Here is a 22,897-nt window from a genome sequence, read left to right as displayed (position 1 = left end):
ATGGCTCACGGGCCCAGCCGCTCCGCGGCACATGGGATCCTCCCGGACCGGGGCACGAACCCATGTTCCCTGCATCGGCAGGCAGACTCTCAACCACTGCGCCACCAGGGAAGCCCCCATCACAGAACTCTTTATCAAGCAACCCCATTCATACCCCTTGGAACCAATGTCACGTAGAACGTGTTTCTGGAATAGCTGCATGCAAAGGAGGGTGGCATGATTAGAATTAAGCTGAAGCTTTCTGGTGGCAGTGGAGAGGAAAGACTGGAGGTAATTGTCAGGCTCCAGCTAAAAGGCACCAAGGAGCAGCAGTTGGTACAAGAGGGTAGATGTAAGAGATATGGAGATGTAAGAAAAATTGGTTAGAATCAGCAGGATTTTGTATCTGATTAGCGAGACAGGAGAAGTGGAGGTTTCTGGCTGGGGCATCGGTAAACAGTGGTGCCATTTACCAACGTAGGGACTGTAAACTTTAGGAGGAAGATGATAATCATTTTGAGTTGGACATGCCTCACGTACATCCAGGTGAAGACCCCGAGCAGGTAATTGAGTACATTGTTCTGGAGCTCAGGAGCGAGTTGGAAACACACCCATATATAGAGGGCAGTTGACACCACGATGTAGAAGCAAAGGCCTTGACAAACTGTATTCCTAGAAGAAAAGGGCTAAGGATGAAGTCCTGGGGAGCAGCACTGTGTGGTGCTTTGTTCTGTGCTTTTTTTTTTTTTAATCCCATGTAGAAAGTGAGAGATTGTAGGTAAAAATCTTGGAAAATTGGGAAATGGTATCATTGGGCCCACGTTTTGCCCGGGGAAAGTCTGCCAGAGCTGAGGTGAAGCTGTGCCCACCTGCCTTGGACAGGGCAGCACTCCAACTTCCTGAGAAACAACTCCCTCCATCCCAGGGCAGCCCACCACTCAGTCCACACACACAGCAGCTGTGCTGACAGCCAGCTGCTCTGGCCTCATTTCCATGACCTGCTGGCCTCTTTAGGCACTTGGATTTGCACATGATTTGCACTCTGACTGCTGGAAAAGGAACCAGCATTAAAGGATAGGAGGGTGACCAAAGAGGTGAGAGGAAGGAAGGGAAGGAAGGAAGGACAGTTTGCAGTGCTCTCATCCCCAGGATACCGCAGGGAACCAAACAGCCTAACATCCGTGGGACTTAAGAGTGTGTGTGTGTGGCGGTTGGCGGTGGGGGGGGGGGTGGTCAGGCAGGGCAGATAGTAAACAATAAACTAGTAAGTAAAACTTAGAGTATATTTGATGTAGCTAGGTACTAAAGAGAAAGAGAAAGCAAAGGGGGATGGGGTGTTGGAGGAGAGGATGCAGTTTTAAAGACAGAGAAAACCTCAACTACTAGTTTCCTGTGGCTGCTATAACCAATGACCATGAACTTAGTGGCTTAAAACAACACACATTTATTATTATCTTACAGTTCTGGAGTTCAGAAGTCCAAAATCAGTGTTTCTGGGCCCAAATCAAGGTGTTGGCAGGGCCACATTCCCTTCAGAGGCTCTAGGGCAGAGTCCATTATCTTGTTTTTAACAGCTTCTAGAGCTGCAGCGCCTGCATTCCTTTGCTGGTGGCCCCTTCCTCCATCTTCACAGCCAGCAACATAGCATCTCACTTCAGCGGTCACATTGCCTTCTTCTGTGTCAAATCTCCCTCTGCCTCTTTCTTAGAAGGACACTGTGATTACCTTTAGGGCCCACTCAGATAATCCAGGATAATCTCTCCATCTCAAGCTCCTTAACACATCTGCAGAGTCCCAATTGCCACACAAAGTGATATTGACAGGGTCCAGGGATTAGGGCCGGAACAGCTTTTGGGCTCAGCTCAGCACACTCACTGGGGAAGTAACTGTTGCAGAAGGACCAGTGAAAGGGGGGTGCAAACCTCGTGGCTCTCTGGGGAGGTATCTGGAGGTGGAGCATGCCTGGCATGGTTTCAGAACCAGGTGTCTGGATCAGACTGAGTGAGAAGGAGATGAGGCCAGAGACACGGTGGGCATGTCGGGGTGGCCAAGGATGACCCTAAGGTTTTTGGCCTAAACAACCAAAGCTGAAGTTGTCATTAAGCTGGGATAAGGAAGAGGCTTTGAGGGGAAGACCAGGAGCTGAGTCTTAGGGAAAATATGAGATGCCTAATAGACATTCAAGTGACGATGTCGAGTAGGAAGTTGATTCTGGAGTTCAGGAGAGACAGAAAGATTCAAGTGGGAGTCAACCACACAGAAGGTGATCAAGGCCATGGGACCAGGTGAGGTCACTCAGGGAGTGAGTGCGCGTGCAAAGAAAGGGAAGGATCTACGGGCTGAACGCCGGGACCCTCCAGCATTTAGAGTCAAGAGCATGAAAAGAAACTAGGCCAGGAGCAGCCAGTGCAGTAAGAAGAAAACCAGGGAATTGTGTCCTGGAAACCAAGGGAAGAAAGTATTTCCAGGGAGGAGGGAGCGGACAGGAGGATGCAAATGACAGGTCTGAACTGAGAACTGAGTGGTGTATTAGCACCGAGGGGAGGGCCTTAGTGACCCGGTAAGTTTGTCAGTGGAGACATGGGGCAAAGGCTCATTGGAAGATGTTCCAGAGAGAATGGGAGAAGAGAAATTGGAGAGAGCAGGTGTAGTCGGCTGAAGGGAAGGGGGCAGGCGGGGGCAACAGTTGGAAAGGGAGGGGGACAAGAGGAAGTTGTTGGATGATGGTTGATATAATATGCGGAAGTCAACATTTTCCTACTGATGGATAAGATTTGGGGGGAGGGGGATTTTGATGACGCAGGAGAGGAAAGGAAGAACTGTTGGTAGTGATGTTTTGAGTCGCTGAGCAGGGCTGACGTTTAGTGCACAGGGGAGAGGTTGGCCTTTGCTAAGAGCGTGGCCAGTTTATTAATAATACCAGGAGGGAAGCCAGAATAATCGTGCCAGAGCCTGATGGTGGGTAGATAAGAGCCTTGCTCTGACCCTGCGGATTTCAGGGGGCCAAGGATGCGTGGGAGAAAAGGAAATGGAGTCAGTGGATGTAGGCGAGGAGGAGAGAACCAGAGGTGAGCAAGTAAGCCAGAGGTTGAGAGTTTTAAGCATGAAACTCTTAAATATGATGACAAGGATCAAGTAAGGGGGAAGGCTAGGACATACAGAACAGATGGAGGTCCCAAGAAAGCAAGAGGGGGTGGGATTCAGACCACAACTAAGGAGTAGGAATGATGAATTGAGGTAGCCTGAAAACTTGAAAAATATATAATAAAAAGAGAAGGGGGGGATGGCTGGAAGGAAGCCTGTGCTCCCACAGTCCTTCGTGTTGGATAGCTTCAAGTTTGGATTCTTCCTTCCCTTTGAGTCTCTCTTCTTGCCCTGGAGGGGCGTAAAAGCAGGGAAAGACCTCGAAAGTAGTGCCTTGTGAAGGACAAGGCCAGGGCCTTGCCTAATGCCGGCTTTCCGGCGGGAGCCGGCAGATGGCTCAGACCCGCCGGGATGCTCTTGGGAAACAATTCCACGTGGCGTTCTCATCCGTGCCCACCAGATGGCAGCCTCGGCTCATGGTGGCGCGCACACCGGCCCACGCCCGTTTTCACTTAATTCGCAATTTTTGAGATCTTGACCGTCACTGAGTTTAACCCTTCTCCTTCCTTCCCCCTTTCCCCTCTCAGATGTGTTCATTCTAAGTTTGCAGGCGGGGGGGCAGGGGGGTGGTATGCACGCACGTACCTACTGGACCCACCGGGACAGGGTCCCCTGGGCAATAGAGAGACACATAAACCCTTTTGCGAGGCTCAGTCGGATGGCGAACAGCAGGAAGAGAAGCCGGAGAAGGGACCGTCCAAGAAATCGGAGGCGACCAGGACAGGAAGGGATACGGAGGTCAAGGGAGGGAAAGTCTCGAAAGAGGAGGGCGTGGGAAATCCGTAGAGGAGCGGACTGAGAACTGAGCCGGGGTGAGGGATTCGGCGAGCAGAAGGTGACAGGTGTGACAGAAGGTGTGACAGTAATTTATGCGGACCCGGAGGGTGGGGCCGCGGAGGGACGGAGGCGCCAGGTGTTGACCAGGGTGCCCCGCAGGCCCACCGAGGGCTTCCGGAGGAAACGGCCCAAAGCCTGCTGGAAGAAAGACGGAACACCCTGAAGACAACGGGAAAATAACACGGAAAGTTCCGGGGGAGAAGGATGGGGGGGACGAGGTGCGAGGAGTCAATTTGGCCAAAGCTCCTAACCTAGGACGAGCTGAGACCCCATCTTTTTCGGGGGGACTTAAACAATAGAAATTTAGTTTCCCACACATCCGGAAGCTAGAAGTCTGAGATCAAGGTGTCAGCGGGGTTCGTTTCTTCTGAGGTCTCTCGCCTTGGCTTGTAGATGGCCGTCTTCTCTCTCTGGGCCTTCACATGATCTTCCTCTGTGTACCCCTTGCGTTATATGAGATTCCATCTTGCTAGCTGGTTCGCCCTGGAGACTCTCCTTGCTGACTTGATGAAGTAAGTGGCCTTGCTGGCCCAGCAATTCCAGGTGCCATCTAGGAACTGAGGGCAGTCTCCCGTGGACAGCCAGCAAAAAGCCAAGGCCTCAGTCCTATAGCTCTCCGCGCCGCTTCCTCACGTCCCCCGGAGTCGCCAGAATGGGTTTGCGAGTTGCTGCGTCCACGTAGGTCCCGAGGCGGCAGCGGCCGCCGGGAATCAACCCGATGAAGCCGGGAAGCGGACAGAAGTCTCTTGGGAGAGCGCGCAGCGAGGCCTCGGGTGCCCGGCCGGAGAGGCCCTCGGGCGATGCCGGAGGGAGTCCAGCGCCCACCCCGGGGCCTCGCCTGGCCCGCCGGTGGGGACGGGGGCCCCTCCCTTAAACCTTCCTGTAGCCCCAGAGCGCTCATCCCAGCTCCCCGCACTCATTTAATAACTAGAGCTTGAAAAATTCGTGGAAGAACGATCCTACAGTGCTGGAAAGACTCCGAGTCAACTTTCTGTCCAGGGTGATTTGTGGCTTTTTCTATCGTGGGGTGTTTGCTGCAGCTACTACTTTGATAGCCTCTTAAGACCAGAATGCAATGTGTGTTACTTTAAGGCTTCTTATATTCTGGTTTCACGCTACTTTTTCTTTTCGTTTCCCTAGATGCCAGTGCCCAAGTCATTCTCATACTTACTCCCAAGGTAATAATACATTTTGTGTTTAGCCACAATTTCAGTTTCCACTGTTGGCAATACATTTGGGCAAAGTGTAAAGTAAGAGAATCAAGGCCTGTGATAGGAAGACTGGTGAAAATTTTCACTTGAAATTGGTAGTATGTAGTTCTAATTATACTATCTCAGCTGAATGTATGCTACTCATTATGTTTTTGGCTCAAATATATATTTAATGCTATTTACAATGTCTTTCTATTTTAAACAGAATTATTTGCCAAAGCTAAAAGTGGTGACACAAATAGGATTTTAGGGTTGTCTGAGTTCATCAAGCAGAATTAATCAAGATGAAATCTTTGAAAGGTTCTAATACATCCCTAAAAAAGAGTCTGAAGAACGGTGTGGTTCCCAGAAGGAAAAAATTTGTTTGGATCAATTTTTAAAATAACACTCTATTTCTTAATAATTAAAAATGACAAAAGGTTTCAGTTCCTACAAACATCTTAATTCTTACCAACTCCATTGTCCACAGAGCAGTGGGCAGCTCATTGTAGCTTCAACGTGTCCTCAGAATGTCACATGAATTACACTGACACAAAAACAGATTTCACCTCTTAGGAGAAAAGGTCAAATCTAAACAGTGGTAAGGGATGGAAGGGAGAGGACTGCCCACACAGGATCCTAAGCAGAAACTCACAGAGAAGCCTGTTGGGATTAGAACCGATAGAGTAACTAACTGAGGGCTTTTTCCTGCCTAGAGAGTGACTCATCCTTCAGGACCAGCCAAGGGCCCCCCCCCACCCCCGCCCTCCAGTCATTAACAGCCATCCACTAAGCAGAAGCATGCCGTGCCTTCCAGGCCCTCATGGACACATGCAGAGTTTTGTCTTCAGCTGATTTTCTGCAATTCTTAATTGGTTTCAACAAAGAATCAGTAATTTTCCTATTTGGGGCTATAAAATTAGTAATTTAGAGAAAGATAATCTCAGTGTTTTCTAGGATCCAATTTATGTCTTTTCCTAAATTTTAGTAACAGGAGTAATAGATTATTTCTTTAAAGCCTGTTGAGATCAAATAAATTTGGATTATGATTAAGGATACCCTTGCCAAAGGTAGATTTTTGTCCGGTTGTGGTCTCTTTGTCTTGTAAAAAAAAAAAAAAAAAGGTAGTAAAAATTGTTCTGTAGACTTTTTTCAATCTTATGACTGGTCAAGACTGATAAAAATAAGTAGATGAAAACAAAGATAAAACCCACTAAGTAGAGCCCTCTTATTGTTATATAACAGAAAATCATTATATATATACAATATAACAGAAAATATAACAGAATTAGTTATTTGCCATAACTAAACCTGATATTTTGTAAAGAAATATCAGTTTATAAAAATGTTTAAATTTCCCAAAGAAAACTAAATAGTTTACATGTATAAGCTTGAGAAATATAAATATCTCACTGTGATAAGTACCCCCCATAGAGAAAATCTTAATTTAAATAAATTATCACAGTTGCTATAAGAAGTGTAAGTAGAACTCTAATGAATTTACTAATAGTTGTTCTCTAATAATAACTGAACTCTAGAGTCTAGAGGATTTTTTTCTAGTGGATTTTTACACATTATGTTTTCAAAAGTATATTTTAATTTCAACGGAGAAAAGATTTTAAGTAACTTTATTTTCACACAATCTGCATCAAGCTAGCATTACATTCTCTTAAAATGCAGGTTTTAATTTTAATCTAATAGGCAACAATGAAACCTGAAAAATGTATTTTAGGTAAGGCTTCAAGGGAAATGTTTATATTCACTGCTGAAAATCCAATTCACTATCAAATGACAATATTTTTGCTCTGTTTTTGAGGCCTACTCTGATGCTAATTTTTACATTTCTAGCTCCTGGACTTTCACCTTCTGGGAAAACAACAGATTATGCCTTTGAGGTAGATTTAATCATTCATTCTTTCTTTTATGAATGACTTGAAAGAAATACAATCAGAGTATTTTGCTAATGCATTATTATCTCATTTGAAGTCTGTTATTAATAGATGTTCCCTAACCTTATTATTTGATCAGCACCTATTTAGCAAAGTACTTTGTCAGGATAATGGAATATAAATCTTCTGATAACAGGAGTAATGTGTAGAATACTGTTTTCTGTACAGCCATTAAAATAGAGCAAATTCCCAGTTCTACGAACTCTCCAACTTATATGTTGTATGATAAATCTTCCTTAGTTTTGTAATTTTAACAACCCCAAAAGAGGTTCAAGTAATCGGTTGAAGCAAGAATAACGGAACAGTTAATTCCGATGAATTTTTATCATACTGTAATTACATAATTATTTGTATAAATCCATGTCTCCTCCTAGTTCAGGGGTCATAAATTAAAATGTGACCAGAGGCCTGACAGTTAGTCATTCCAGGAGCAGGCTGGGGGAGGACGGTGCTGAGTTTACTGAGAGCACAGGCCCATCTCAAGGGTGCAGCCCGCCCTCAGCCCCCTGTGATTGCAGCCACACTGGAATGCAGCCCAGTGCTGCCCGATTATTCAAGAGAGATAGAAATCCAGATGGTCACATTGCTTTTTATTTTTAATTAGATAATAAGAGTTATTATCGAAACCAAGAAAAAAAAAGAGAAGAAGAAATTTAAACATAACATCGATCAAACATCCATCAAACAAAACATGTCTTCAGGCCAAAAGCGACCCACCATGGATTGGTATAAAAGCTCTTCTCTCAGCTGTAAACTTTATGAGGCCATGTTTCTCTTGTTCATAGTTGTGTTACCAGAGCCTAGCACGTGCCTGGAACATAGCAGACACTCAGTAGTGTTGGTTGGATGGGAGGATGGATGGATGGATGGATGGATACATGCATGCAAGGGGGGTTGGATAGATGAATGGTTGGAGGAGTGAATGAAGGCACTAAAAATACACAAAGATAACAACATTTACATTGGAAAATAAGAAGATATTCATTTAAGTGTGGAGGCAAGAAGAGGCAAGCATTTCAAGCTGAGGGAACAATTGAGAGATTATGATATATTTGGGAAAAAATACATAATTCCAGTGTGACTGGAGCCAACGTTTGCTTAAAGAAGTATGATGAGTGTGAGGCCAGATGCGATGACCTAGAAGGCCATGCTGGGGAGTATATACTTTATTCTCTAGACAATGGGGAACCATTTCAGGGTTTTAGAAATGAAATGACCAACTCTCTAAACACCCATCACCTAAATATTTTTTTTATTTTCAGATGGCTGTTTCAAATATTAGATATGGAGCAGGAGTTACAAAGGAAGTGGGCATGGTAAGTATTTAAGATGTCTACAATCTTCTACTATAAATGTTACATTTATTTGATTTGATTTTATTTTATTTAGGCTTTTTTAAAAACATATTTATTTATTTATTTGGTTGTGCCGGGTCTTAGTTGCAGCATACGGGCTCCTTAATTGTGACATGCGAACTCTTAGTTGCAGCATGCATGTGGGATCTAGTTCCCTGACCAGGGATCGAACCCAGGCCCCCTGCATTTGGCAGTGCAGAGCCTTATCCACTGCACCACCAGGGAAGTCCCTGTATATTTTAAAACAAGTACAGATTGACAGCAGTTGAGTCTTTTGTTTTGGACTCAATGTTAAGTTTGCCAGAAGTATCTAGTGTAATCAAACCTAACTTATACATTATTTTTGTTATTGTAGGACCTACAAAACATGGGTGCTAAAAATGTTTGTTTGATGACAGACAAGAACCTCTCCCAACTGCCTCCTATACAGACAGTGATGGATTCCTTCGTGAAGAATGGCATAAACTTTAAGGTTTATGATAATGTGAGGGTGGAACCAACCGATAGAAGGTATTCTTTGATTGTCGTTAAATTTACTTTAAGCGGAAGTCAACACATACCAGTGTTGATTGAAACTTGCCCCAGGCCTTATTTAATGGCTCAGCAATTTATTTCTGAAAAACCCAACATATGGCCTTTATTTTCCCTTCTCCAAGCTTCATGGAAGCTATTGAATTTGCCAAAAGGGGAGCTTTTGATGCCTACGTGGCCATGGGTGGCGGCTCCACCATAGACACCTGCAAAGCCGCTAATCTGTATGCATCCAGCCCTGACTCTGATTTCCTGGACTACGTCAATGCCCCCATTGGGAAGGGAAAGCCTGTGACTGCGCCTCTTAAGCCTCTGATTGCAGGTAAAGACTGTTTGCCTCTTTTATTTTGCAACTGGCAAAAGGCCTCAGGAAAGACACAAGCCAGTAATTTTTTGGTGTATGTTTTCCAGAGTTTCCTGATTTCTTCATTTCCATATAGTACCTTGACTGGAGATCGAAACAGAGAGCAATTCATTCATGTTTAAAATTCTGATTTTCATTATTGCACAGACAGAGAAAATCTGGGTCAGCAGTAGGAAAGTTGGCAGAGTTAAGCTATGAAGTCGCTATGTGGAAGAGAAGGGAAGGTCATCGTCTATAGATTATTAGATCCTCCTGTGGGCAGCTTTGTCTTCTGCGCCCCTCTCGGTTTTGTCCCACTTTGCCAGCCACTGTGGAGTTTAAGGGGAACGTTCCCGTTTATTCTTCTGATGTTGACTCAACGCTTTCTTCCACCTAATGGCTCCTCAGCTGACCTGGGGCTTTGTCTCTGCCCTGGGACATGTGGCCAGCGTGGCCTCGTCACTCTGGGCGACACCTGCTCTGTGGCTGCCCAGGGCACAGACACGCACATCCAAATTAGGATCGCTTGTCTGTTCCACACAGACCTTGGGAGCTTTCTGTCTTGTCTCCCCTCCCATTTTATGGCTGTCAGCATATCACTGTCTAAAGTCTTACAGCTAAAATGTACTAGCTGGAAAATATCAGGGTTTTTAATTTAATTTAATTTAATTTATTTATTTTTATACCGCAGGTTCTTATTAGTTATCTATTTTATACATATTAGTGTATACATGTCAATCCCAATCTCCCAATTCATCCCACCTCCCCCAACCCCAGGAAAATATCAGTTTAAAGTCTTGTCCTCTCTCTCCTCCCGCTCTCCTACTCCCACTGTGAACGGGCCCTGTGATGGGGCAGGAGTGAGTTGACAGCAGATGAACTGCTTTGACGTGAATGAGTGATCAGCAGGGAGCAGCATAATTGATGTCTGGCAAATGGAACCCTCTGGTGAAACTGTGTCAGCATCACACAGAGGGGTGATTAGTAAAGTTTAGAAACTTGACAGAACTACAAAACCGCAGAGTCCGGCAAAGGCAGAGTGTTACTGTTCTTGCTGCCAAGAGGGAATAAAGATGTCTTTTAGAGACGGCAAATACGAGTTTTCTTCCCAGAGATGCCGGGAGGCCTGCTTTTGAATTCCCAACTGCAGCTGCTTAAGCTCTGACGCTAGAGGAGCCCGAGGCTCCCAGAACTCCTCCCTGTTAATACAGAAACAGACATCACACATACACATTAAACACACGTGTGTAATACAGACATGGACATCATGCATACATATTAGGCATACATACGTGTTAGTGCCAATATGGACATCAAACATACGTGCTAACACAGATACAGGCATCATGCATACATATCAAGTGCACATACATGTTAGGTTTACATGCATGTTAATGCATAGACATCATACATGCTAAACATGCATGCGTATTGATGCAGACACTGCCATCACACACATATGTTAAACACGGATGCCGGCATGTTAATGCCAACACAGGCATCAGACCTGTTACTCACATGTTAATATAGACACAGCCATACACGTTAAGCATACATGCATGTTAATACAAATACAGACATCAGGTGAGCAAACAAGGGCAGCAAAGCTTTCTCCTCTAACCTTGCTCCTTATTTCCTAAGGCTTAATTATCTCCACTGACCTTTATTTAGATGCTTTATTAAAACTGACATTTTTTTTGTTCAAGTCCCAACTACCTCAGGAACTGGGAGTGAAACTACTGGGGTTGCCATTTTTGACTACGAACACTTGAAAGTAAAAACTGGTAAGAACTTTGCCCATAAAAATTTTTTTTAATTCTCTCTCTTACCTTTCAACTAACTCCACCCCCTTTTCTTTAACCCTAATATTTGAAATTCAAGGAGTTACAGAGTTAAGGAAAGGGTATGTACATAGACACATTTTCTTTCTTTTCCCACATACATATAAAAAATATGAAGCAGTCTAATAAACTTGTTTTTGAGAATTCCCTACAAAAGCTTATCGAAATGCCATGAATCGCCATTTTTCTGCCCAAGTTAGTGACTATTTATCAGTGATAAATGGTTATTCCCTTTCTTAGACATCTTTTTTACATTCTAACTCAATTTCATTGAGGTGTACTTTTTATTTAATAAAATGTATACATTTTAAGGGTCTAGTTTGATGAGTTTTGACAAATATATACCACAGGTACCCACCACCCCAGTCAAGATACGAAACCTTCCCACTTCTCCAGAAAGTTCCCTCATGCTGCTTCCCAGGCAATCCCTCCAGCCCCATCCCCAAGTAACCACTATTCTGCTTTCTACCTTCTCTGTCATCTTTATCCTGTCTTCTTCTCTGACTCTCAGCTAATGTGGGGGAAAAATGTCCCTCTCCTTGAGTCTGGTTCAATATCCTTCTTCCAGGCCTTCATAGTGGAATAAATTGGCATTGAACTGCACATTTATGGTAACTTCTCTTTTTAAATTACATTATCCTTTGACATTGTTAAAGATAATAATAATAGAAACCAACACTTAAATTCTACCTTAAATTTTTTTAAAGACTTTCCCGTCATATTATCTAATGTGATCCTTACAACAGCTCTGGGAGGGATGGAGGCCCTGTGTTATCAGAGTCTAATCTTACAGAGAACTCAGAAAGGCCCAGACACGTACCAAAGACATGCAGCAAATCACAGAGCGAGGACCTAAACCAGTGGTTTGCTAGTAAACCAGCTCTCTAGAATTTAATGAGTAAATAAGCCCTGATTTGGAGTGTCCGTGTGGTGTAACTACTCTGCCACAGCAAATGACGCCACTCAATCTGGAGTTGGGAAGACATGGGTATAGTGGCTCGTGTAAACGGCAAGGAGCTTCAGCTGCACTGAAAAACCTGGTTTCTGACCCCAAATCTCTTTCCGCCGCTCCTTGCTGCCTCCCTATATGAGAATGAATCTTATCTCATATTTTAATTTTTTTAGGATAATTGGTTACCCTAAAGTTATTTAATTTTTAAAAAATTGGGTCCGTACCTATAGCCTCTGTTGAAAATCCCTGCCTTAGGTATTGCTTCGCGAGCCATCAAACCCACACTGGGCCTGATTGATCCTCTGCACACCCTGTACCTGCCTGAGCGGGTGATCGCCAACAGTGGCTTCGATGTGCTTTGGTAGGTACCCACGCCACCTGCAGGGGCTCTTTCGGTACTCGGTTGACAGACAGTATTTTACCGCTGAAAGCACTTGTTAAGCACTCATTGACTGTGCTCCACAACAGCGCTGGCTTTGGCCGTCATCATCCCCTTTCCTGAGTGACAAAGCCAAAGCTGTAAAGATGAGGTGAGGTCCTAGGTGAGCCGCAAACCTGCTGTTCGGGACGGACCGGCCCAGCCACAGCTGTGGCCACGGGAACACAGGGAGAGGAGAAGCGGCAGCTGGCGGGCAGCATCTCAGACCACAGCCCTGCCTCTGCTGCGCTAACCAGGGGACGCCAGGGCTGCAGCCTCGGGGACACAGCGGGGGCGGGAGCGCCCACTGCCGGAGCTGGAAGGGCTCGCTGTCGGCACTTCACACGCATCAACCCTTCACCACAGCTCTGTGCCACACAGAAAAGAAAACTGGGCTGGAGGTGCTGAGCGGTTGGCCCAGAGTCACACCACGTGCTCCCCTGGCTTCATCTGCCGCGTGCTGATGGCTCCCTCGTCGGTGTTTCTGCCACAGGCCTCGCTCCCGAGCTCTGGGCCCTGCGTTCCAGCTGCATCACAGGGACCCACGGGCGCTTCACATTCACCTGGTCCAAAAGACCCTATTCCACCCATTTGCACATGCACATTTCTTCTCATTTTAACATCTCTGAAATCAAGGCATACCTGTATATCTGTGGCATGGCAGTATGGTTTTCTTCCTCAGTGGTACTTTTGTTTTTAATGGTGCATCTTATAAAGCATGGCATCTTGAAGTTGATGAAATCTGACAATTCTCTCAGTCCCCCCACCCCTCACAGCTTCTCCTCCCGGGTCCCCTAGCTTAGCCAGCAGCACGACCCAGCACGGGCTTCTCCCTCGCCTGGTGCGCACCCGAGCCACAGAGCCTCTCTCGTCTGACTCGGTCTCTCCCATCTGCTCCCGCCTCAGCTCAGGCCTGCCCCAGCTCTCGCCTGGACAGCATCCAATCTCCTTATCAGTCTCCCTGCTTCCACCCCAGTCCTTCTGTCTGTCCTCCATACTGGCCTCAACAAGCTTCCAGAATGCAATATGACCACCGTGCACACACACGGGCATTTACACACACACACACACACACACACACACACACACACACACAAAACCTCTACCTTACAACCCTGTCATTGCCTTTCCACACCTACTGTCTGAAAGCCAAAGGCCCTGGAATGTCCCCAGTGCTGAGCACTATATCTGCTTGGAGAACTCTTCTTTCACTTTCCACTGGAGCTTTCTGTCATTGATGGAGCCTTTGCTGGCCCTCCCCGCCCCGCCCCTCCCCTCTCCTTAAGAGCCACTCTGTCCTTTGCTCTTACCCACTGGGGGCCTGTGCACTGCTTCGGAGACACCGCTCCTCACACGCCGGTCTCCCTCACTGCACTGCAGGCTTGGCAAGGACAGGACCATCTTACGCGCTGCTCCATCCCTGCCCCTTGGCACAGGGACTGTCACATCATCGGTACTCAATTAACAACTGTCGAGTGAAGTCCGCACAAGCAGGGGGCAGCCGAGTTAGGATTCCCATCCAGGTCTACCCAAGTCCATGGTCTGCTTTTCTTACTGCATTACACTGCCCGCCAAGAGACTGGAGAAAACTGTGTCCAACTCCATCCTGGTCAATGTTGTCACTACTCTGAAGAGTTGTCCTCTAATAACTTGGAAATAAGATTACCCTCCCTAGCTGTGAACTGCATAATAAACATAGAACAGACTAAAGCAGTCATGTTTAAATGAATGACTCACAGACCCAAAGACTTTGCAGTCAATAAAAGCGGGGAGTGGGCTCAGAAGAAAGGAGAGTGATGGCAGTGGCCCTTCCAAGGACTGACCACGGGAGAGCGCACGTGGCCCGAGGAGTCTGCCCCTGAGGCCCAGTAGCCTGTTCTGAAGATGGACACACCCATGTATTCAGCCTCAGAGGCAGTTCCCCTCGTTAGGGCTCCGTGGGCTTTCTGACCATAACTGGGCATCCACAGACTTGCCGACAGGGAGAATGGATGCCTAGAAGACTCAGGTGTCTGTCCCCCTCAGCAGTTCTATTTCTTGTTATAAATCAATAATCAGACTTCCAGGTTTTACACATAGTTTCTGTGAGCTCAGCTCAGGGAATCTGCCCCTTAGGGACAGATCTGATCTTGCGCCCAGAATCAAGATGCACAGCAGGGCAGAGGTTTAACTCTGCACCTTGGTGGACTCATCAGCACCCCGTCCACCCCACGTGGACACCTCCTTCTTGCCTTGCCCAGATTTCCTGTTTAGAACCACAAACCCATAGCTTTTGTCCACCAACTAATTCTTTCTGAAGTTCTAATACTTTTTCAAAAGATGTTATCTGCTTCACACATGCAGAAGAGGGTAGATTCTCCATTCTAAGACTGAACACTATAACTCACGCACAAAGTAGTTCATGTTATACTGTGTTCCCAACAAATCGCTGATCTAGATGATTGTGTTTATTCTCATCTTCTGCAGTCGATTAGCTAGAATTCATGGCAGGCCAGTAGGTAAAGGAAGCTCTGATGCTTTATTCTTAAAACAGCCAACCCTGAATTTAGGGCATGTAAGAAGAAAGGATTCGATTTTTTGTTCAGGCCAAGAATTAATAATAATGGTGAATGATAAGTTTTACAAAGTGCTGGTACTTTACATATGTGAACTTAATTTTCACAGCAGCACCATGAAGAAAGACATACTATGATGTATCTCCATCTTAGAATCACAGGGAGGATGGTGACTCCCCTCAGGCCCACAGTGGGGAAGTCTGGTGCCAGAATTTACATCTGGGGGGCCGACCCACTGCACTGTACTCTTATAGGAGGCTAGTGTAACTGTGACCCTTCTTGGATGGGTAATATGGTGTTTGATCAATGCAAGGTATAAAATGGTAAATATACTTTAGAAGGAAGTCATTTTTCAGATTCAGTGCTTTTCTTCATGACTTAAATGCTTAAAAATTCAACATCATAAAGATGTACTGGCACTAGAAAGGAACCATATGTAATCTTACACATACTGGTCAAAAACACTGTAGTGCTGTTAATGTCAACTTCACTGTGTTAATTTCTGTAATGAGCAATGACTGTCGTGGACAAGAGGCTGATTAGTGAGATGAGTTGTGATTATCAGCACCACAAAGCATATCCACAGGGGAGTGAGTACCGAGCATTCTGAGACAGTTTGTGATGTGAATGGAGGAAAGGAGGAAGAGGATGCTTTCAACTGTGTATTTTAAATATTCCCTGTTAGTCACGCCCTGGAGTCCTACACTGCCCTCCCGTACCACATGCGGAGCCCCTGCCCTGCAAACCCCGTCACCCGGCCAGCCTACCAGGGCAGCAACCCCATCAGTGACATCTGGGCAGTCCACGCGCTGAGGATCGTTGCTAAGTATCTGAAGAGGTATGTCGCCCAGAGGGGACGGAAACAGAACAGAAAAACCACTTTCCACCCTCCCGTGAAATGTGGCGCACCCGATCCTGAAATGTCCCGAGCAAGCCTGCTCACCAAAAATATCAGTCACTGTACATACAGAAGCACCAGAGACCAGCAACCTCTGGAGGGAGCCCCATGAGGACAGATGAAAACTGGATCCTTTGATCTGAAAAGGCAAAGATCATGAGGGGACAACATAGGAGCCCCTAATTTATGAAGGATGCAGGTAGAAGGTTTATTCATCAAAGCCTCAAAACCAAACCTGGGGGAGGGGAGATGTCCTTTGAGATCCGGCTACCAAGGGCAGAAATGAGAACCACGAGACAGATGTTGGCCCTGCCCCATCAGGCCCTGTCCAGAGGCACACGGGGTCGAACCATGAGCAAACGCACATGAGCTCAATTTAAGAAGTAAATGTGTAGAGATGTCTGTCCTGGGAGATATGAAAGCCTTCCTAGAAAGATTCCTAAAAGGTTTGGAAAGATTTATGCATGAAATAGCCAAAAGAGACTCTTGAGAGAGAGCAAAGATATACTTGGAGATGAAAACTGATCCCTGAGACATTAAGACTTGTGCAAAGTCGAACTCCCCTTTGCATTTATACACCACGGAGGGCAAGAACAGGGCCGGTTAGGACTGGATGTGAGCGCGGTGCCTCCTCCGGCCTGGAGGGAGAGGGGCCTAGGACAGCATTTTGTAGTAGAGGTAGGGGAGGGACACAGAACTATCTCCAGCTCGGAGCCCAGCAGGGAGGATTTGTCTGGGTAGAAGCAGATGCAGATGATGGCCAGCCAGGTGTCTGACGGGGACACAAGGCTTGGCATGGCAGCTGTGGGAGGTGAGGGGGCTAAATGGACAGAAGAGAGGCTGAAGCTCCATCACCTGCTATCTCACCTTGTTATTTGGGAATAAGGAACGAACACTGGGTTTTGGAAAGAGACACAAGTGCCTAACTATTCCAGATGAAAGGAGGAAAAAGGCTGTGGCACTTTTATTTCATAGCAAGAACCCTTACTCCAGGCAGAATCACAAAAAACCATGTGGGAAGGGGTGCCCTTGGCTGTCTTAGGGTTCCTCCCTGGGGCAGGGTTTCCAAGCCCGGGAGCAGGAAGGCTGAGCTCCATCTGAAAGAGGCCTTTGAGAATTTGCTTTTCCAAAGTGGCACTGAGGAGGGATGGAGCAAGTAAAGGCTTGTCCTACAATAACATCCTACTTCCACAGTAGTAAGTATTAAAATAACATGTGCAATTTCCACAGATACCAAAAGAGGTCTCCAGTGGGTCCGATTTGAGGTGGTATCACAGAGAGAAAGATGTCTGGGCGGTTCATTTGGCCAGTAAGTAGCCCCAGGCGACAGGGACTCACTTCAGCAAACCAGCCCGGGCCCTGTGCCTTCTGAGTATGTGTTTACTCTGAGTCCACTCACAGCCGCAATCAAGGTCACTGACAAGTGAAGAAGAAGAATGAGTCTCAGGGCACTTTTCTTGAGCGGCTTTCATAGTCCAAGGGTCAGTGCTTTCTTCCTCTGGCACTTTTATCACATGAGCAGCCTGACAGCATATTTATTATGCCTTTGCTCAAACTGTTGATGAGAAAATATGTTTCCCTTTGGTTTTCGTCTAGAAGACAAGGTGTCATTTGAATAACTTGCCCAATTTTTCTTCCTATCGAGTAGCATTTCTTTTTTTTCCAGATCTTTCCCTAAGGCGGCTCTTTATTCACTAGGAAATGCCAATGTAGATGTGTTATTGTTAGGTATTTATATCATCCACAGGGCTGTCAGAAATCCTGATGATCTTGAAGCAAGGTCTAATATGCACTTGGCAAGTGCTTTTGCTGGCATTGGCTTTGGAAACGCTGGTGTTCATCTGTGGTGAGCAAATTTGAGATTTTACTTCTTCACCTAAGCTATTGCCCTTAAATTTTTTTAATGTTTATAATTTAGGACATGTGGTAAGATTTTAAATATGCTATAGAAAGAAGATATTTAACTTAGTGTCCTAGAGTATTTTCTTAATTCAAATGCAGTTTATCGGGTCACAGATTTTTTTCTTTTTGGTAACAGCTTTTTTGAGCTAGTAATTATTCACATACTGTATAATTCACCCATTTAAAACTTTCAGTGGTTTTTAGTATATTCACAGAGTTGTGCTACCATTACCACAATAAATTTAGAACATTTTATCACCTTAAAAAGAAATCCTGTACCCCTTAGCTGTCGCCCACCAATCCTCCTATACCCCCAGGTCTTAAACAACTACTAATCTACTTTCTGTCTCTATGGATTTTCAAGTTCCAGACCTTTCATATAAATGCAATCATAATATGTGATCTTTTGTGCCTGGCTTCTCTCACTCAGCATCATGTTTCCATGGTTCATCCCATGCACACATTAGTACTTCTTTCCTTTTTATTGCCAAGCCATTTTCCATTGCACCGATATACCGCATTTTATTTATTCATTCATCAGATGATGGACATTTGTGTTGTGTCCACTTTTTTGGCTACTATGAATATTGCTGCTTGAATAATCATGTACAAGTTTACCTGGTGGACATATGTTTTTATTTCTCTTGAGTATACGCCTAGGAGTGGAATTGCTGGGTCATATGGTAACTCTGTTTAAATTCTGAGGCACTGCCAGGCTGTTTCCCACAGTGGCTGCACCATTTTACATTCCCACCAACAGTGGATGAGGGTTCTGATTTCTCCACATCTTCATCATGTGTCATGGGGTTTTTTTGGGGGGCGGGTTTTGTGCGTTACGTGGGCCTCTCACTGTTGTGGCCTCTCCCGTTGCGGAGCACAGGCTCTGGATGCACAGGCTCAGCGGCCATGGCTCACGGGCCCAGCCGCTCCGCGGCATGTGGGATTCTCCCGGACCGGGGCACGAACCCGTGTCCCCTGCATCGGCAGGCGGACTCTCAACCACTGCGCCACCAGGGAAGCCCTGTCATGGGTTTTTAAAACATCAAACGCAGGATTTTTTTTTCTCCTAATCGCTCTCAAAAAGAAGAGGATTAGAATACTTGTCAATAGCCAGAATTAGTCTTTTGATCAGAACTTTATTGGTATGTTGCCTTAAACTTGAAAACCAGTGAACACGGAGAATTAAGAATTGGCCTTTGCTAGGGGAGCGCAATGAAATGTTCACCCTCAAACTCTGCTGCTGGGAGGAGCATAGATGGGTACCACCTTTCTAAGAAGCAACTGAACAAAATCTGCCCAGAGCTTTGAAAATGTTTATACCCTTTGCCCCACTGATGTTACTTCTAGAAATGTAGCCTAAAGAAATAATCATGATATGATCAAAGAATATCCTTATAAGGATATTCACCTAAAAGTTATTTATAACTGAAACATTTAGGAACAACCTAAATTCCCAACAGTTTGGGAATGGTTAACTGAAGTTTAGTACTCAAAGATTAAAATATCTCTTAAAATAATATTTTAGAAGAATAGAAAATGATATGGGGAAATGTTTATAAAGAATATTAAGTAACAAAAGCAATGTCAAAAACAGTGCACAATACGATCATAAATTAAACATATGCGTAAGAAGATTAGAAGCAAATATTCTATAATGGTTATCTTGAGGAAATAGGATTATGGATCATTTTTCCTTTTTACAAAGAATATATATAACTGTTAAAATAAAAGAAATCAAACTAAAATATTGGCTATTCACAGGGAGATCAGCTCGGTGCTTTGTGACCACCTAGAGGGGTAGGATAGGGAGGGTGGGAGGGAGGGAGACGCAAGAGGGAAGAGATATGGGAACATATGTATATGTATAACTGATTCACTTTGTTGTAAAGGAGAAACTAACACACTATTGTAAAGCAGTTATACTCCAATAAAGATGTTAAAAAAAAAAAAGTAATACATTCTTACTGTAAAAAAAAATAAAATAAAATAAAATATTGGCTATTGTTAGAAAGGTACTTTGAAAGTTACATGAACCCTTTCACATCACGGAAGCATGCTAAGCAATATTTTTCTGAATACTATGAAGCCCGAAAACAGTAAAGCACGTCCCTAAGTATCCAACGACTCAGAGAACCGATGGCTTCTGAGCTGCCTCGTGAGAGATGACAGGCATGGGGCACCTTTTTTTGGATAATCATACAATTCACCAAAATACTTCATCTGTCTATGAAATGTAAATATTTTAGCAAATAAAAACAAAGTCATCCAATAACCCACATTAATAGACTTACAGACCATTTTACTATTGTAAAACATTTCATTTTCAATATATTAACTGTAAATATATTAACTTGTCACAATGTGCATCTTCTGGGTCATCTACTAAATTATCATATTGTCCTATTTGTTCACTAACAATTCGAGAGGGTAAAGAGTTTTCCCGTTAAAACCAACCAAAAAATCCCCACAAATAAAAACGAAAATGCCTTTTCTGGATAGCCTTTCAGGCTGAAACAATCACATATGATTCAACTCCCATTAGTACATAGCATTTAAAAGAAGGTATCAATCATTGGCAAGACGGATCACTGGCGGAACAAGCTCACATGTCTAGTGCAGTACATCTTGGCTCATAAAATTCCCACCGACATCTTCAGTTTGTGAAGGAACACACTGCCAAGGCAGTGCAGAGCAGGATAGAAAATGCATACCCTGAAGATTATTAAAGAAACTTCAAAGCGAATTCTTGATTTCTTCAAGATCATAAGCTTAACCAATGTGCTTGGCCAGCAACTTAAGCATCAATACTTTTTAACAGCATACTATTCTATGAGCATTTGAATTTTAACATTTCAGAAGTTTTGTGAATGAAAACACCAAATATCAACTGCATAATAATGTATCCTCATGGCAATCAAAGAAAATGGAATGTCTAACTTTGTGGGTTAATAATACTGTCAAGAGACTGTGAGAAGCTCTCCCATAGAGTACTGTTAACTTGAATTTCTGATATCTGTATGTCAACATAAGGACTTTCTTTCTTTCCTAGCCATGGAATGTCTTACCCAATTTCAGGCTTAGTGAAGACATATAAAGCAAAGGATTACAATGTGGATCACCCACTGGTGGTAAAATCATAATAAATTCTTTCATTTAGTCTTAGATTCCTCTCAATTGCCATAAACGTATTTGTCAATTCTTGATTGCTTGGAGTGCAGGGTAAAGTAATTTAATATCTAGAATCTGCATGTGGAAGACTGGCTTTGCCGCGCTGGTCACCATGTTTCCTTTCTCCCCAGCCTCACGGCCTTTCTGTGGTACTCACCTCCCCCGCAGTGTTCACTTTCACGGCACAGATGTCTCCTGAGCGCCACCTGGAGATGGCAGAAATACTGGGTAAGAACCGTTAATCATAAATCTGTGACCCACACATGTGGAGCCTTTCCTAGGGTGCTTCTGAAGATAAACCATAAAGAATAATGCCAAAAAATATTGCTTGGGATAATTTAATAATAAAATGTCAGTGACCTGCCCAAATTCCTATCTAGCACTAAAATTCTGTAATTTTGTGTTTCTAAGGGTCTGTTAGCGATGAAATGGAACCAAGTACTGCTTACGTTAAGTTTACAGTAATTAATATTTCCACTGTTTTCATCCCCAAGGAAAGTGAAACTGTTTATATACTATTCATGTTATATATGGTTTTTGTTTTGTTTAATAGGAACTAAAAATGAATCTAAATCAGGAAGTAACAGTAAATTCCCAGTTATAGAGAACCTAAACAACTAGAAACTTTATAAAAAGTTCCCCAAAGAAGAATTTGTTTGCTGTTTTGTAGGATAAATAATGTCTGTAATAATATACCCACAGTGCCTTTTAAATCTTACAAGAAATACAGTTACATTTAGGGTCGCTTTAGTGTTAAGTAAAATATTGGTATTTTTCTAGTACAAGAATTCTTTTAAGTAAACTTAAGTGTTCAATTAACTTTTAAAACATCTATTCCCCTACTTGTTTTAGAAAGGGAAGAGCTAAAGAGAAAACTGCATTATGCTCCTCTAGCTCGAGCCATTGGAGAGAGTAGTTCCAAGAAGGCAGGAATGACACAGATATCCTTCCGAATGTGTTGCTTCACCTCTACCACCCACTGCTAGATTTCCCGGCATGTACTGCCAGAAACATGGTACCTACTTTTCCAAGGATCTCGTATCCCTTTTCGCTTTTGGACTGGGGATATCGTTCAGCTCTATATTGGGACTCAGATCCTTTGTTAATATGCAGTGTAAGCAGGCAGAAGCCCAAATAGTAGGCTAGATGCATGGTAAATGGGAAAATTTTAGAGAGCCTAAACCTAACATTCCAGGCCACCAACAAAACTACTGAGAAAGCAAGGCCTCTATTAGACAAAACCCAGGCCAGAGGAACTACCGATACTTTCCTCTTGCATAGGAATTTTTGGTTAATATTATTCCATATTTAGCCATTAAACATTTTTGTTTTGTTTTAATTTTTACTGGAGTATAGTTGATTTACACTGTTGTGCTAGTTTCAGGTGTACAGCAAAGTGAATCAGTTATGCATATACATATCTCCACTCCTTTTTAGATTCTTTCCTCATTTAGGTCATTACAGAGTATTGAGTAGAGTTCCCTGTGCTATACAATAGGTCCTTATTAGTTATCCATTTTATATATATAGTAGTGTATATATGTCAGTCCCAATCTCCCAATTTATCCCTCCCCCACCTTATCCCGATAACCATAAGTTTGTTTTCTACATCTGTAACTCTATTTCTGTTTTGTAGATTAGTTCATTTGTACCCTTTTTTTAATATTCCACATATAAGTGATATCATATGATATTTGTCTTTCTCTGACTTACTTCACTCAGTATGACAATCTCTAGGTCCATCCAAGTTGCTGCAAATGGCATTAAATATTTTGATTCCCTGTGTAATCTTAGATAGTCTTAGCTTTATACCAATGTATTCTCTTTCCTACCTT

The 22,897-nt window shown here is 44.0% G+C and overlaps 1 protein-coding gene and 1 long non-coding RNA gene across 13 annotated transcripts in view; one reads left to right on the top strand and one right to left on the bottom strand.

The window, feature by feature from the left end:
• ADHFE1 (alcohol dehydrogenase iron containing 1) overlaps positions 1-22,897 on the top strand; it is a 34,355-nt gene that overhangs the window by 1,753 nt on the left and 9,705 nt on the right. For 5 of the 12 annotated variants that reach the window (XM_055091226.1, XM_055091225.1, XM_007119667.3 and 2 more), the window contains exons 2-12: positions 5,101-5,138; positions 6,999-7,045; positions 8,362-8,415; positions 8,810-8,964; positions 9,111-9,307; positions 11,035-11,112; positions 12,377-12,482; positions 15,780-15,932; positions 17,740-17,838; positions 20,944-21,022; positions 21,194-21,290. In XM_055091226.1, the coding sequence (XP_054947201.1) occupies positions 5,101-5,138; positions 6,999-7,045; positions 8,362-8,415; positions 8,810-8,964; positions 9,111-9,307; positions 11,035-11,112; positions 12,377-12,482; positions 15,780-15,932; positions 17,740-17,838; positions 20,944-21,022; positions 21,194-21,290 (1,103 nt within the window). Of the gene's footprint in view, positions 1-222; positions 543-5,100; positions 5,139-6,998; positions 7,046-8,361; positions 8,416-8,809; positions 8,965-9,110; positions 9,308-11,034; positions 11,113-12,376; positions 12,483-15,779; positions 15,933-17,739; positions 17,839-20,943; positions 21,023-21,193; positions 21,291-22,897 lie in introns of those variants that run through there. The other 7 variants (XR_008619505.1, XR_008619504.1, XM_055091228.1 and 4 more) reach the window with 3 other exon arrangements.
• Positions 21,220-22,897, bottom strand: part of LOC114487890 (uncharacterized) — a 50,302-nt gene continuing 48,624 nt past the window's right edge. The window contains exon 4 of the long non-coding RNA XR_003683428.2: positions 21,220-21,268. This is a non-coding gene — a long non-coding RNA (uncharacterized lncRNA). The remainder of the gene's footprint in view (positions 21,269-22,897) is intronic.

Source organism: Physeter macrocephalus, chromosome 15 (genome assembly GCF_002837175.3).
Source record: "Physeter macrocephalus isolate SW-GA chromosome 15, ASM283717v5, whole genome shotgun sequence".
In the NCBI taxonomy this organism is placed as follows: Eukaryota; Metazoa; Chordata; class Mammalia; order Artiodactyla; family Physeteridae; genus Physeter; species Physeter macrocephalus.
Note: the sequence above shows the minus strand (reverse complement) of the source record. Positions and strands in the feature narration are given on the sequence as shown.